Source organism: Semicossyphus pulcher, unplaced genomic scaffold (genome assembly GCF_022749685.1).
Source record: "Semicossyphus pulcher isolate SPU_LCO1_2020_fin unplaced genomic scaffold, fSemPul1.0.p SCAF_26, whole genome shotgun sequence".
Lineage (NCBI taxonomy): Eukaryota > Metazoa > Chordata > Actinopteri > Labriformes > Labridae > Semicossyphus > Semicossyphus pulcher.
The window spans coordinates 3,473,018-3,489,541 of NW_027211700.1; the positions used below are offsets into that span (position 1 = coordinate 3,473,018).

The 16,524-nt window shown below is 41.2% G+C and overlaps 1 protein-coding gene across 1 annotated transcript in view; it reads left to right on the top strand.

The window, feature by feature from the left end:
* The window catches only part of LOC138604540 (alpha-2-macroglobulin-like), a 55,835-nt gene that overhangs the window by 20,595 nt on the left and 18,716 nt on the right, over positions 1 to 16,524 (top strand). Inside the window, exons 11-22 of the mRNA XM_069676471.1 lie at positions 26 to 135; positions 1,517 to 1,672; positions 2,262 to 2,495; positions 2,881 to 2,944; positions 3,913 to 4,058; positions 4,221 to 4,370; positions 6,143 to 6,412; positions 9,167 to 9,255; positions 12,061 to 12,286; positions 12,418 to 12,544; positions 14,018 to 14,139; positions 14,698 to 14,749. Coding sequence (XP_069532572.1) covers positions 26 to 135; positions 1,517 to 1,672; positions 2,262 to 2,495; positions 2,881 to 2,944; positions 3,913 to 4,058; positions 4,221 to 4,370; positions 6,143 to 6,412; positions 9,167 to 9,255; positions 12,061 to 12,286; positions 12,418 to 12,544; positions 14,018 to 14,139; positions 14,698 to 14,749 — 1,746 coding nt within the window. The remainder of the gene's footprint in view (positions 1 to 25; positions 136 to 1,516; positions 1,673 to 2,261; positions 2,496 to 2,880; positions 2,945 to 3,912; positions 4,059 to 4,220; positions 4,371 to 6,142; positions 6,413 to 9,166; positions 9,256 to 12,060; positions 12,287 to 12,417; positions 12,545 to 14,017; positions 14,140 to 14,697; positions 14,750 to 16,524) is intronic.

Below are 16,524 nucleotides of genomic sequence, written 5' to 3' on the forward strand. Positions count from 1 at the left end.
CTGTTTACTGCATGCTACCATCTAGGGGTCACTCAAAAGAGCAGCGGGCAGAGCACATTCACCACTCTCCTCAGAAAGGTCACCTTTGTGGATGTAACTGAAGCGTACAAACCTGGCCTCCCGTTTCAGGGAAAGGTAATTAGTCATACTACCCTTTTGAGAATGGTCATTTTTATATGATCATGTTCAAAGAGGAATTCGTGTATTATTCAAACTGTTCCATATTTTCTTAATTTTGTGAATGTGCAGGTTCAAAGCGCTATGGAATTGCTCCAGTTGCTTGCTTTAGCTAGCAGTTGCAACACTGCTGTGATAACTACAATGTAACGAGCAAGTTAAGTCCTCTACAAGTGCTTATTGTTGCCACTGAGAGGCTCAGGTTGTTGCTGAGGTCTGACATCATGGAAAGCATCCCTACAGTATCAAACCAGAAAATAGTTTGTTGTGTTGGAGTACAGATATCCTAGTTTTATTTTTTTTACCCCCACTGAAAAGTTATGCCAGGTCTGCGAAATAATTGAAATACATTTATAATAAATTATAAAATTGTGCTGTATCATTAAAAACGGCATGTCTACAGATGAGGACCGTTTGCACTAATGAAACAAATATATTGTATCCATTACTCCCGCCCACGTTAGCCAATCTGCCGAAGTCAGTCTGTCATGAATCACTCAACTCACTCAGGTCGCAACGAACCGTTCCTGCGACTGTCTTGTTGCTGTTAATTTTCTGAAAGCTTTTAAGATCAATTAATTGAAAAGTATAAATGCTGTTGAGTCCACAAGCAGTTTGAATAAAATGAGCCTCTGTTTTAAAGTTTATAAGTGGGATTAACATGATTCAAATTGAAATGTTTTTCTTTATATCAATTTGAAACAGGTCTGAAGCATTTAGGTTGATAACTTTTACAATACAAATTGTTCCAACGGCATCTAAGAGTGCAAATGGGAGTAAGCCTATGCTTCATCGGTGTTGTGATTATGAGGGTTCCTTGAAAAATGTGCTCCCCTGTAAGGGATCCCTGGCCCCAGAAAATTTGAGAACCCCTGGTTCAGAAGCTTATTAGCAGCCATCATCCCCATCAAGACCACAAGCATCAGGCATCAACAGGTCCCACACTTGACAACAGGAACATCATTCCTCTGTGGGCATGGGCTCATAGCACAACCAGATTTCAGAGCTTTTAACCTTGCAGCAGAAAAAAACACAGCGTAACAATGCACGAGTGGCCTGAAAATTGTTGTCTATTGCTGCCTCAACCTGTTAATTTGTTTGGTGTTGTAAGGGGTTGAACAGATCCAACACGACACAAAGTCACACAACAATACTAATAAAACCAAACGTCCGAGGCAGCTGTAACACAGCCAGAGTTCTGCAGGGTAAAATCAATGTTTTTTAGTCCGACTAGAAAAGCTGCACAGTGGCAAAATCATTTGTATGCTGGTGAAGTTTTAGTCTCTTTACATGTTTAAAGTCTGCTGTGGGTGAACTTCTTCCTTTGAACTGTTTTCAGGTCAAATTGACGGGTCCAGACGACAAACCTGTCTCCAAAGAAGAAGTGTACCTGTCAGTCAGTAACGAACCAAGTATCACGCTCACTACAGACATGCAAGGGTTATCTGCATTTTCTTTGAACACCACCAACTGGGAGGGCTCTGTCTCTCTAAGGGTTTGTTTCTCATTGTCACACACTTATCGTTTTTTAGAAGACCTTCAGCACAGGCTGTCTATAAGTAACTACATCTGTTTAGTCAATTGTTAATAAGTATGCAGTTTAAGAAACTTTCCACCCTATTGATCGATGAACAACACAGACCTAAACTCTTATTAATCCATTTCTGAGTTTTGGTTCATATATAAGAATTAGAGGTTGTTACCATCTCGCTCAGGGCCGGTAACAAAAAGGGAGGCCACACACAGATAAAGCTTAAAATAAGGATTTCATTTAACTTAAATTATCAAACATATAAAATAACTAATGTGATTTGTGAATATGTTAGTAATCAGTCATGTCTGAAGTGTGTGGATGATTGAAAAGTGGTGCAATGCGTGTGATGGGTGCAGCAAACCAAACAAAGCAAAAAGGCTGAGGAGGATGTAGCAGGATAAGTAAACGACCCTCCCGGCTCCAACTACGTGCCAACTCCCAGTACCTGAAACAAGGAGGCAAACAATAGAGGCAGGCAGGGAGGGAGGGATCATCACAAGGTTGATAAGTGAAGGTTGTTGAGTGAAAATTTCAAATGTTGTGTCCACAGGCTACGTCTAGAAAGATGAAAAACGCCTTATTTGTGACCAAGATACAATACCCACGGTACTCTTCAGGTTACCGCACAGTCACAGAATTTTACTCGAAGAGTCACAGCTTTCTGAAGCTCATGCAGGTCAATGGAAAGATCTCCTGTGACCAACCTGCAACTGTGCGTGCTCAGTACATCATCCAAGGGGAGGAGCTAAAGGAGGAACAGAAAGTCCTCAACTTCTTTGTCCTGGTAAGATTCATGGAAATCCGTGAGACAGTTGGGCAATGACCTGCTCATTTACAGATACGTATTTGGTTATCATTCATGTTGAGGAATGCTTTTATTCAAAGTTTGCTTTATTTATATTTGTTCATTCACATATATATAAATCACATAATAGGGACCCCTTTGAGGAGCTGAAACTGGTGTCTTTGATATCCATTTATTTCATTTAGAGAATACATTTTGTGACACATACATTTTTGTAACTTTTTTTAAGTCCACATTTAGTTAAGCCTCTGAGCAGCAGAGCAAAGGAGGAAGACCTTAATGTGTCAGTTCACTGGATGAAGACTTAATCACAGTCTTGTGTGAAAACACACCTTATATTTATCTGTGTTATTTTTCTTTTTAGGTGACGTCCAGAGGAGCAATTAAACAGTATAATTGTATCCCAAAGCCTGTTGAAGCAGGGGAGGGTAAGAAATGTTTCCAAAAACCAAAAAAATATCTCACCACTTATTATCATGAAAGTGTTTTTTAATTTTTTCAAGTCAACTTATGAAATGAGTCCCCAATAAATACCTCAAATCTCCTGTTTGAGTGATATGTGAAATACTTTGACAAAAGGGTCACAAACATAGAGATGGTGTTTTTAAAGTACTTAAAGGACCAATATGTAACGTTGACAGCTAGCATCTAAAGAGGGCACTGCAGTCCAATTCTAAAATATTGGAGAGCGTTTCCCCCCGCCCACTCCGCTTCCCAGATTTGAATGTTAGCCTTTCCTGCTTCAGCGTTTAGACCGTGGTGGGAAAGCACAGGGGAGACTGATCGTCTGCCCCGCGGGCCGAAGCTCACACGGGTTGCCAGGTTGGGGACACTGAACCTGCCCGAGCGCAAGATGTGCGCTCTGACAATGACAGGCAACGAGTCCTGTGTGCCAATTTGTTTTATATCTGGCAACCCGGGGTGACGAAAAGGGCAGTGAGCAGCGCACCGGAATGGAAATTTCAGGAGGAGAATATTCTGGCTGCAGCATTGTTGTCGGAGAAGCCAGTATATAAAATTTAGCATGTTTCCTTAATCTCTGATGACATATCACGGCCATTTTATGTCAAATTCCAGTAAATATATTACATATTGTTCATTTAACTCAAAGATTTCAGTGAAATAAATTTCTCTTTGTCTATTCGCTGTCTTTATAATCAAGCAAATGCGTCCCAAAAATAATCTTTAAAGAAGCTTAATTTCTTCAGGAAAACCTTCTTAGCTTCATACTAATCTTGCAGATTATTATTTGCCCATGTGAGAGTAATGTTTGCTGTTTTAAACAAAACAGAAACATGTGCTTTGTTACTCGCAAAATGAGAACGTGTTTGTTTTTGCTTTTGATGTATTTTGCTTGCTGATGTTTGGGCTTGTCTCTCTTGTGTTCTGTGTCCAGTCAACAAAGGAGAGTTGTCCGTGTCCCTCCGTCGGATTAAAAACCTGCCACCATATGCTCAGGTGGTAGTTTACACTGTGTTGCCCACTGGAGAGACTGTGGCTGATAGCATGGACTTCCCCGTTCAGCTCTGCCTCAAAAACAAGGTACCAACTGAATGACCCATTAGGACTCTTTGTAATATAAAACAATAAAGTCCAATTCTTCAAAGCACGCCTGATACACAAAAGAAATGTGCGTTTTAGATTCTTTTTCTGACCTGATGTCTTCTCATCAGCTCTGACACGACCTCTCTGTGACCTCTGCAGGTGTCCCTGAAGTTCTCCTCTGTTAAACATCTTCCAGCAGAGAAGACCACACTCAGTCTGAAGGCTCACCCAGGCTCCCTGTGCTCCGTCAGGGCCATTGACAAGAGCGTCCTCCTGCTGCAGCAAGAGCGGGAAGTCACTGTCGACTATGTAAGATTCAAATCTTAAGCGGATCTTTGACCCATGTTAAAGGGATAGACCAGTATTCTTAAATCTTGGCCCTAGTTTAACCCATTTTCAATTTCAATTAATTTTTTATGAACTTTTTATTCATATAACACCAAATCCAAAGTCATCTTAGGACACTTTACAAGAAAAGCAGCTCTAAACGTACTCTTTGTTATATTATTTTAAGAGAACCAACATTAATCCACCATGAGGAAGTACTTTGCAACACTGGCAAGAAGAACTTCCTTTTAACAGCCAGAAACCTCGAGCAGAACCAGAGTTATTGTAGAGCAGCAATCTGCCACGACCGGATTTGCTGAGAAAGTGGGATAGAGGGAGAGACAGAATGGATAAAGACTAACACTCAGACAGACAGACAGACAGACCTGGGTGTGCCTTTCAGAACACAGGAGTTGCTGGTCTACCACACAAACTAAACAGTGAAGACCAGCAACTCCTTTGTTCTGAAAGGCAAAATTACTGTTAATGTCACTGAAGTCTGTTAGTTTTGAAGAGAGTGATGTTACAACCGTTTCTGGTTTCAATAACAGGTTCTTACTCTTTAACCAAAAAGTCTATCTCTGTAGGGATCCTTTCTGTAATATAGTCAGACAGTTTGTGCCTGTCTGTGGCAGAAACAAGAACTTGTAGTGGTTGGTTCACTTATTGAGAGCATTTGCTTAGAAAGATTATGTTTCAGCCATTACAGCCCAATTCATGGCTGCCTGCTTAAGTAATCTACCGGAGCAATTAAAACACTTTCTGAGTCGATTAGTCATTTAGACCGCGTAATATTTCAAACTAGACCCGAGGTTTAAAATGACTAAAATAATGTTTTAAGATGACTACCCTTACCCACACCTGATGGTGGTGTTCTTATTGTTCGTTACACGGCTGTGTTAAGTACTTAATTCTGATTGGTTAATTACAGCAATCTGAGGTCTGCTATTTCTTGCTAACAGACCGTTGCTATGAAGAACAGACCGTTGCTAGGGATTCAGCTCTAATCACACAATCTGGAGGACTAACTAATCATATCAATCTGCCGAATGGAGTCCGGTAAATTTGACGTTGGTCTGTTTACAGAGGGAAAAAAAGAAAAGAGAAGAAACATCGGAGAGAAAGCAATAAAGGTTAACAATGCAAAACCAGAGCGCTCTACAAAACTGAAGATGGTACATGAAGTAAACATAAATGGATCACAGTACGGGATACGGCGGTGTTTAAAGACGGTGACAGTGACGAGACAGAAAACCTCAATCGGGTGCTGCACTGATTCATGCGGTCCTGTTCACCGTGTCTTACTTCACCCTGGTGGATAATGTGAATAGCGGTTAGCTCATTTTAAGAAGTCTACAGAGTTAACCGTTGCTATGGACACAGCTCTCACTGTGAGTGTAACAGACTGTTTTAAACAACAAATAACAAATATAATCATTTTAAATTGATAAAATTATTTCTAAATCAAAAATTTGTGTCAAATTATTAATTTCATCAGTAAATAGCCTTTTTTTTTAAATCATGACCTTCTCAGCCTGTTGGGGTTCCATTCCATGATAACAGCCTGCTCACTATGCATCATACCTTACACAAAAAACAGGTCTTGATTCCAGAGTTGAGAATGAAGAAAGTTACCCTCACCTTTTTACAAACTAATGTAGAACTTCATCATTCGGGTGGTGGACTGGCTTGTACCTGCTGCATACACAGATTACTTTTCTTGATTAGTAATGTGCATGTGTGCTTTTGTGCAGGTGTACAGCAGGTTGCCTCTGAAGAGGCTGGATGGATATTCCTATCAGGTCAGGGACCCTGACCCATATCCCTGCATCTTTCCAATGACAACACAGCCTCCAAGTGTATCTGGGTCTTCAAACACACCATTCCCAACCACAACCCCAGGATTCCGAACCACATTTCCACAATTCTGGGGCGAGTGGCAGGACCGAAACCTTTTCTACACCTACAGCGGCATCGTCAAACCACCCAATAGGAACGGGGATGACTCCTACAAAATGTTCCGAGTAGAAAACTCTTCACTTTGATTGCCTATTTAGAAATAGGATTCAGAAGATCACTGTATAACAGTCCCTCCATTTTCACAACCTTGCAGTTTTTGCCAATGCCTGCAACCTGACCCTATTTCTCTCACACTATACGATAGATTCATAATAATAATTCCAAGACTCAATGTCTTCTTGTGATCATTTCTCCGTGTTTCTGTACTGAAAACTGTTAGCTGTCCACGTAGCCACAACACAAGATTTTAGAGAACTTAAATCCACATTTAAAGCAAAACTACAAAAAAAGGTTGTGAGAATGGTGAGAATGCCTTCCTTCTTATGAAAAGACATAACGAAAGGTCAGTTAAAGGTGCTATATGTAACTTTCAGAAAATCCTAATTCCTAGCAACACGGTCGGCCGTTGAGAGAACTGCAGTCAACCTTCTTGTACTCGCTCGCGCAGACACTCGCACGCATGAACGAGCATCCGGGGTTTACGAAACTGAGCCTCAATCTCGGAACTCATCGGCTCGGTTTACTTTTCACAGACGAGTTCATTGACCAGTATCATGTTGACCAAAATCAACACTGTTCGTCATAGTACCTAAGTTAGTATCATGTTAGGTGGGTAAGTTATTTGTCAAGCTAGACTGGCAACACTGACATACACACTCAGATAGTATTTTGGTTGTCACAACGTTAGTTAAGGTTAGCCAACTAGCTATGACATAATTACACTGCATGACTCCGGCATTGTGCTTCGTAACCAAACGGCAAATTACGCCGGTGAACCAGCAAATCATCACAAGCATTAGGGAACCTTAGCCAGGCGGGGCAGGGCGGCTGGAGAGCTGTGATGAAGCACTGCTGTGCTGTGAGAGAAAAAATGCTGCACCCGGTGAGAGAACGATGCATGCGGGTTTTGTTTCTATGACAACAATAAGTTGTGGGTCTGTTTTGATCCCCAAAAGCAATCGAAGGTCTCCATGATTCACATGCCCTGCCGATGTTGACTCTAGTTTTCCCCTGGACGTCGATCACATTCCTGTTTGGTCAGACGGGCTTCACTAGATAAAACGTATTTTTGTTTTTTATTCTTGTGTGTACTTTGGGTTGGTGTTGTTGGGGGTTCCCGTCGATTGTTGGCATTATTGATCTCCATTTCACAGCGTGCGTTGTCTCATGTTGCACACTGTTGACTGTAGTGGCGTAGAATGAGCTCTCGGCAGAGGTACTCGCGAACGCGCAGATACGTCACATCCTCTTGTTTCCCAGAAAAACCGTCCCGAGTGCTTTACATAGAAATCAGCCCACAGGTTGTTAGAGGCAATGGAGGAAGTTGGGGAAGGTTTCAATTTATCAGCTCCTCTACTATCCCTTCGCACATTGGCAAAAAAAAAAAGATGTTTGATTGATGAATGTATGTGAAATCTTACATATAGCCCCTTTTATGCAGAAAGAAAAATAAAAGCATTTATCCCATTTTTTGGAGGATGTATAACCATAACATTTTACACAATATACATTTTACACAATATACTAATTTACATAATTTCATTAAAACATATTTATATGTCAAAAAAACAAAACAATGTGGTATTTTACTTTAGGTACTTTAGCTGTCCTTAATTTCATCCTGTGTTCATCAGTAGTGAGCAAATCATTTACGATATAGGACTTGACAATTTCTCTCTCTCCCCCTTCTAGAAAATTGGAATGAAAATTCTGACCAACTCTGACGTGACAAAACCTTACCTATGCTATACAAGGACCTATAAGGTGTATTATGGTACGTCATACTGTTTTGTACCAGTGACTCCTGTGTTATTTGATATTTGCCCCAAAGCAAGAAAACACCCATTATATTTTGAAATTAATGGTAATCAGTAGAGGATGATGTGCTGTATAATGTGGCTTTCATTGATGGAGTTCCAGCTAAAATAACAAAGGAGACTATTAGAACATACTTCACTGAGACCTCGATCTGGAAGCTGGTTTGTGTGAGCTAAGTTTAGATCAGTAATTGGATTGTTCTTATTTGATCCATATTTTCCTACATTTTGCAGATTATTTTACAACTACATTTCCAATAATGAACATGGCTCCAACGCAAACAATGGGAACTACAACATCGCGTACAACAACTGAGACACAGGCTATGTCTACGGTCAGAACGACAGACACTATTGAAGTAAATTTACTTGAGTATTTTTTTGAGTATCTGTACTTTAATTGAGTATTATTTTTTGGGAAACGTATTACTTTTGACTCCACTACATTTCTATGAATGTTCTCGTTACTCGCTACTTTTGCTCTGAAGTCAGCCGATGAATTTTCCTTTCTTTTATAAAATCCGAAAGACAGTAAACTGTGTTCGTGTAGTTCTGCGTGTGGTTAGTCTGAGTGGTGTTGCCGTACCTGTACCTCGCCTCCATGGTTCAATGTAGAGCAAATGCAGAGCAAACGTCACTCAGATCTGGCGGTTCATTCAGTGGTGGTAATGATGGCTACGGCAGAGAAGGACGACGATTCTCCACCATATTCAGCCCATGTTTGAGGTTTTTTAATGAAGAATGATTTGTATCATTTTAAATGTTTGCTCCGTTTACCGCGCACAAACTTCATCACGGCCTTCAAAAAATTTGAGTTTGAATACGTTAGTATTTTAAAAGCAAGTACTCCCATACTAACTCAAATAATAATTTCACTGAGCAACTTTCACTTGTATTGGAGTAATATTTGACCAGGAGTATCTATACTCTATACTTGACTAGGAGGTGAACATTGAGGCGGAGATCGAGGAGGAGGTGGAGGTCAGGAATTTGTTCCCTGAGACCTGGATCTGGGACCTAGTTCCTGTGGGGTAATTATTAAATAGTCTATGAAAAGGATCACAATGTTACACTTTTAGAACTTGAAAATTATTCATGTATTTGAAAGTGACAATGTATGTATTGTATGCATGCGTAGAATCCCTTAAACCTGCATTCTTTCTAATGTCCAGCAGGAGAACTGAAGTGCAAATGTATGAAAGCCTGGGCATGGTTATTCAAAAGTAATGTGAGTGGGGAAACAGTCCTACTTAAAGTTTGTGATGTGAAAACAATCAGCTTTATCCTGATCCCAGCAGAGGGGTGGATTAAATGTATTAAACTTTTACATTGATCAAACAATTCAACATTTTTACAATGTAGTTCATACTATAGACATTTTTTATTAGTTTTGCACTTAAATTGCTGTATCGCTACAGTGACAAAGTATATAAAGTAGTCATTTGGGTTACAAAAAATACAGGTAGCAAATAGAAACATTGTCAAACGTGAGGAACTGTGAGGAACTTTCATTTTGTGTAGATTTTGGCGCCCTCTGTGGACAAAGTATGTAGTATGTAGTCCCATTTAGAACACTGCTAAGTGAGATTTGGTAATCTAAGTCTGTACATGGATCAGTTTGATTTAATCCAGTTTTACTCTGAAAAACCAGGACAAAACTAAAATGGATTAGCTGATGCTGAAAAACAGAAAATGGGGTTTCCAAGTCCAGATCATCCTGATCCAGATTAAATGTTTTAACAGCTGGGCCCTGGTGACAAAATGACCCTACTAATCAGTGATCACTCAGTAAATATTTTCCTGTTGAGTTTGTGGTCACTAGTATCATGTCTTCTTCATTACAGCATGATGTTTGTTTGGTAAATGATGGTCCCGTTTAGAGTTAAAGCAACAATAAGGTAGGGTACGTTTTGAGGCGTGGCTTCCTGTGATATACATGGTTACACCACGGTGGCTTGTCAACCAGAATGGAGTTTTAAGATTGTGTTACCACTCTTTCATCCAAATGTGTTTACTTCTGATACCAAAAAAGAAAATCAAAATGTAAATATTGACACTACATAAGTGGACTCAGTGACTACAGACTTGTCGCACTGACCTCTGTGGTAATGAAGTCTGTTTAGAGCCTTGTGCTTTCACACCTCAAGTCCATCACAGACCCCCTCATGGACCCCCTGCAGTCAACATGGCCCTCCACTTCAGCCTCCAGCATGTTCATTTTCATTTTAAATAAATGAACGCGCCGAAAATGTAGAGAAAAGGACGCTCGCCTATTTTTACCGCGAGTCGTGCATGGTTCTCGACCAAAATACACGGTGAAAGTTAATTGTGATGAGTCCTATTGATCTCTGACAGCAATGTTAACATCTCTTCCTGTAGTAAAAGTCACAGGCACGGAGAGTAAAGTAGGTCAACACTTCCGGTATGCTATTTCAAAGTAAAAGCCCGATCTGGAATTCTGACTCCACTCATTTTGTACACAATGCTTTTAGTTTGAAGTGTTTCCCGGGCCGTTGTTGTTGGTTTGTTTTTTTACTTATTTGTAACTTTTCCAGGAAGTAATTTGATGCTAAAGTCACTCACAGGCTCCTTATTGCGGTTCCTGCCTAATTTTCTTTTAAATAAAAACGTTGTCATAAGGCTCCCGCAGGCCATAAGTATATGTGTTCCTCCGGAGTCGATCGCGCCCATTCAAATCGATGATCGTGATTCCACAGCACGCGCCGCAGTCCGTCTCTGGTGCATCCCAGAAGCGTGTCTCCGCTCTGCTCCGCTAAAGATACGCGCCGAGTCTATTTCTGATAGAGGCCGCTTCAAACACGCGTCAAGCTGAACAGAGCAGATCATTCCAAAACAGGAAGTCACACACGAAAGCAGCATACAGCATCCGATCATTTCAAAATAAAACACCATGTTCAGACCGGTACAGACTCCCGTTTTTTCCCGTTTATTTGAAGATCAACACACTGAAATCTCGAAAAAAGAAAAGAAAAAGAGAACACTTAATTAAGTAGTGTACTACTCCGTAGTAGAAGCACAAAAATCACGGAATGATTTCCAAATGAGCAGATAATCAACCTCGGATGTGCAAACTGAACTGTAGTTTGTGTGTTGCTCTGCTAACATTGATGTTATCGCGTGATTTATCTTTTCTCCCGCGATCTTGTGATCTCGCGAATCCAGCTGCTTGAGCCAGCGCTCCGCTGCGCTGCGGACCAGACACACTTGCGAGGGCTCGTGCCGTTGACTGATCAGAAACGCGGCGCAGATGGAACGCGCCGCAGACGGATCCTGTGGGATCGAGGGATAATGTAAATACGATTAAGTTTTCTGTTAAGACTAACCCACGGAAAACCAGAAACTACCCCTGGATATGCTCGCTGCGGACATAGGTGAGGACAGCGGACGAGCAGCCCGGCCTGCTCCCCAAACAAACTATCTAGAGCCATGTAGAGAGAGAGTTGCGTCAGTTGAGGTCCCTTATGCTCCATTATCTGCCATGGCGATGTCGCAACTCTCTCTCTCTACGGCTCTGAAAGTACCGTCAGTCAGTCAGTAATTCAGTCAGTCACATACAGACCCATGTGTAGGGCTGACCCCGGAGGAGTTGTATTTGGTTTCCCTCAGGTGGTGCAGGAACAGGGTTCATACTAGTACATGTTAAAGAGAAATGGGCCCTTAATGATCAGAATTTATTGAGCAGTCAAAATCCCCTGAGGATAGAGATTTGCTGTCACCCACCTGCCAAAAACCCAAAAAATGAGAAACATCCCCTCATGTATTTATTATTCATAAAACTATTAGTTACTTCAACTCTTGCTTGGATGTTTGTGCAGAGACAGTGGGTCGGTGAATGTGGAGAAAACCGTCCCTGACACCATCACCAAGTGGTCAGCTGGAGCTTTCTGTGTCTCCTCTGTGGGCTTGGGCATTTCACCCAACGTCGGACTGACCGCCTTCAAGCCGTTCTTTGTCAGTCTCACCCTGCCCTACTCTGTCATCCGGGGGGAGGTGTTAACGCTCAAAGCCACCGTCTTCAACTATCTCTCCAAATGCATCATGGTAGATATTTACAGATGGATTTAACTTTAATGGATTTAAAAGTATGATGATGCAGTCTGTGAGTTATAGATTAAATTCTCTCTCTTTGCATTTAAAATTCAGTTTCCTAGAAAGTGTCTTTGCGTTTGCAGGTAAGGGTTACACTGGCTAAATCAGACCAGTTCACCTACAGAAACTGTGATGGCTGCCAGTACAGTGGGTGTCTGTGTGCGGGGGAGAGCAAGACCTTCTCTTGGATGGTATCTCCAACTGCCTTAGGTATTCATACATAAGTGACACAATGGATGCTTGATCAATTCCATTTGATTTGGGATTCTTTTTATTTTGGATAATTCACTTCTGATATGACAAAATTGACTTGCACTCAGGCACAGTGTGAGAACTTGCCCGTGTGACAAGATGCCCCGGTCTCACTATTTAACAAAATAGCTAAAAGCTTAGGCAGGGACAAAAAGGTTTCAAGTGTCAAGGTGAAAGACTTCAGAACCTGGCAGCACTGGACAGCGCCCAGCAACAACAACACAATACATCCAAAATTGCAAGGGCATTTCTTATGTGAAATCAGACAACTGTGCATTAGTAAAGTTTCGGCCGAAATGGCTATCACAACGTCAGGAATAAAATTAATAATGAGACGTAGTTCAGCTGCAACTAGAAGTGCAAACAGCCTATGCCTGTTACTGTGTGCACACATGAAATCACAATCTTGGTAAACACATTTGAATTGTAAACAAAATTACATGCGTTCCGCTTTGCATTAAATGTAAAGGATTAAACGTCTATCACAATCTCAGAAAAAAAGAGGTCAAGAGGTTACGGTTAATTAAAGATATTGGATCAAATATTAACATGTTTAAAGTGTAATCCAACTGCTGAACAGTTTGCACAGGATTGTTCAATGTACTGCACAGGGAGAGTGAAAAATTTACAGTTTGAAATGCAGACGAGAATCGGCAATGTTCAGATATTCTGTGCAAAATACGTCTTTATAAGCCTCAGTCCTGAAAAAATCAGCTCCACAACATTTCAGCACTATCTCGAACATTACAATCCATTTACAGCTCTGCCTGTTATTCCTGTCACTAACAATATAATGCAATCTTCACATCTCTGTAATTAAATAATGATGTTTGTTTTGTCTGATAACAAAATTACACTCTCAGTGACAAAGATGAGACAGAAGCAGCTAATTAATCTGTATTAAGGGCACTGACAGCCGTTGCGTTTGCACCGCTGGAAGCAAAGACAGCGGGCTGTTGTTGTAATGCTGCCGGGCCCTGAAAGCTGAGGGTTTCTATCTGCCTCCATCAACATGGATGGTGCTGCGGCTCTGATGAATGTCAAATTGCGCTCATCTAACTCCCCCTTAGAGAAATGCTGACAATCACTTGTACTAACAAGTCAGGTAGTATCTCTGACGAAACACTCAGAAACCTCCCCTTTGGGGGCTGATCTGTACTCGTCCTCTGTGTGAAGGATTGTGGGCTGTGAAGGGATTGAGGTAGAGGGGGGGACAGGTAGTTCATTAAGGCAACACACAGGGATTAATGAGGAAGAATGAGATAGGAAACAAGGGGGAGGAAGGGGAACAGGGAGGGAAGGGATGGAGGAACATGAAGCATGATGAGTTGAAAAGGAGACAGGAAGCTGTCTCAGTACACAAACTGTCACAGGAAGGAGTAATCAACATTCTGACCTGAATTCAGAATAAGACTGTATGTGTTCACACAGGTCAGGTGGATCTGAGGGTCAGTGCAGAGGCCCTAAAGACCAAGGATCTGTGTGGCAAAGAGTTGCCCATCGTCCCTGAAAAGGGGCGAATCGACGTGGTGGTCCGCAAGCTGCTGGTGGAGGTCAGTAACTGTCAAACACAACATTTGAGCAACCGGCCACAAAACATGAGAAATGATTGCTGTGAGACAAGGTGCAACTGCAATTGTATCTTTTACTAATAGATTGAAGAAATGTTCAATCTTCTTGCTGATGGTCTCGTTTGCTTTTGTCGGCCATATAGAGGCATCGGTATAAAGACATCTGTTTAGTTACCAGCTAAAAACTCACACTTTGTAACATGAATAACAAAAACATATAAATAGTCTTTTTTAAAGAGGATCTTTTCCCTAATGACGACATAAATCTCATATAACTGGTCTCATAGATTTATTGATTTAAAAATGGATCAGTCTTTCCTCTAACGGCTGGTATTTGTAGTTTTTAGCAATTACAATTAAAAGAAGATGACATTTTAAATTTGTCGGGGACTATTTTCAGCTGCAGATTAATCCACATTTGGATCTTGCGAGGGTTTTCAGCAGCAGGACAATCTATGTTGGATTGATAAAAAATAAACGGTAATGTATGTTAGAAACATGTTATTTACTATTATCACTCTCTCTGTCTCTCTCCACCAGGCTGAAGGAACGCCACAGATGGAGAGTCATAATGCTCTTCTCTGTCCTAAAGGTGAGCATCACAGACGACCTGTGTACCAGCTTCTGTTATCTTTAAGCCTTTTTTTTATTCATTAAAATTAAAAAACACCTGATAAATATTTAACTGTCACTCCGTCATGGAGGCTTGTGTCAGGGTCAGAGATCGAAGTTCACAGTGTTTCAGTGTCAGTGATGATTGATTCTTATTTGCATCTTACTCATTTTTGTTTATTATCCACTGTGAGAACAAAAACTGTGTTGTTGTTGCTAGATACTTTTACTGAGGTCCCTTTGTCTTTGTTGGTCTCACACCACTAAAACTATAACTGATACTTGTGAAAAACACATGAAACTGTAAGTTCAGCATAAAGATTTGAAACAGTTTGCCAGGGTTTGTCCAAGGGGAAAAACATGAACCTACCAGAACCTTAATAGAGCCAAACCAACATGGGATTCAGACATGATACTGATGGCATTTCGTCTGGCCCATAACAGCTGACACATGATATGAATGCTGTGCTGCGCGTTAAAGCTCACTCTATAAAGGGGCTATATGTAAGATTTAACATGTATTCATCAATCATTTTTTATTGCCAATGTGTGAAGGGATAGTAGAGGAACTGATAAATTGAGACCTTCCCCAACTTCCTCCATTGGCCCAAGCAGCCTGTGGGCTGATTTCTATGTAAAGCACTCGGGACGGTTTTTCTGGGAAACAAGAGGATGTGACATATCTGCACGTTCGCGAGTACCTCTGCCGAGAGCTCATTCTACACCGCTACAGTCAACAGTGTGCAACACGAGACCGCAAGCTGTGAAATGGAGATGGATAATGTTAACAAACGACAGCACCCACAACAACACCAACACAAACTACACACATGAATAAAAAACAAAAATAAGTTTATCTAGTGAAGCCCGTCTGACCAAACAGGAATGTGATCGACGTGCAGGGGAAAACTAGAGTCAACATCGGCAGGACATGCGAATCATGGAGACCTTCGATTGCTTTTGGGGATCAAAACAAACTTCTTGTTGTCATAAAAGCAAAACACGTGTGCAGAGTCCTGTCACCGGGTGCAGCGTTTTTTCTCTCACAGCACAGCAGTGCTTCATCCTAGCTCTCTCCAGCCGCCCTGCCCCACCTGGCTAATGTTCCCTAATGCTTGTGATGATTTGCTGGTTCACCGGCGTAATTTGCCGTTTGGTTACGAAGCAAAATGTCCAAGTCATCCAATGTATTTATGTTATAGCTAGTTGGCTAAGCTTAGCTATCGTTGTGACTACCAAAAAACTATCCGAGTGTGTTTGTCAGTTATCTAGCTTGACAAATAACTTCGTCAGCTAACGTAACAAACGGTGTTGATTGTTTAAATTATGTAGCAGAACAAAGCAAATGTGTATAACTACCGATTATTTTCTATTAGCCAATATCATTGCATGACCTGCCTAGGCTAAGGTAGAGCTAGTTAGCTAACCTTAGCATGCTCGCTAACGTTATGACAACCAAAATACTATCCGAGTGTGTGTATGTCAGTGTTGTCGGTCTAGCTTGACAAAAAACTTCAACACAACATGATACTAACTTAAGCAAATAGTGTTGATTTTGGTCAACATGATGCCGGTCAATGAACACGTCAATGAAAAGTAAACCAAGCCGATGAGTTCCGAGACTGAGCATGCTCAGTTGCGTGTGTCTTCGGCAAAAACCCCGGATTCTCGTTCATGCATGCAAGTGTCCGCGGGAGCGCATACAAGAAGGTTGACTGCAGTTCTCTCAATGGCCGACCGTGTCGCTAGGAATGA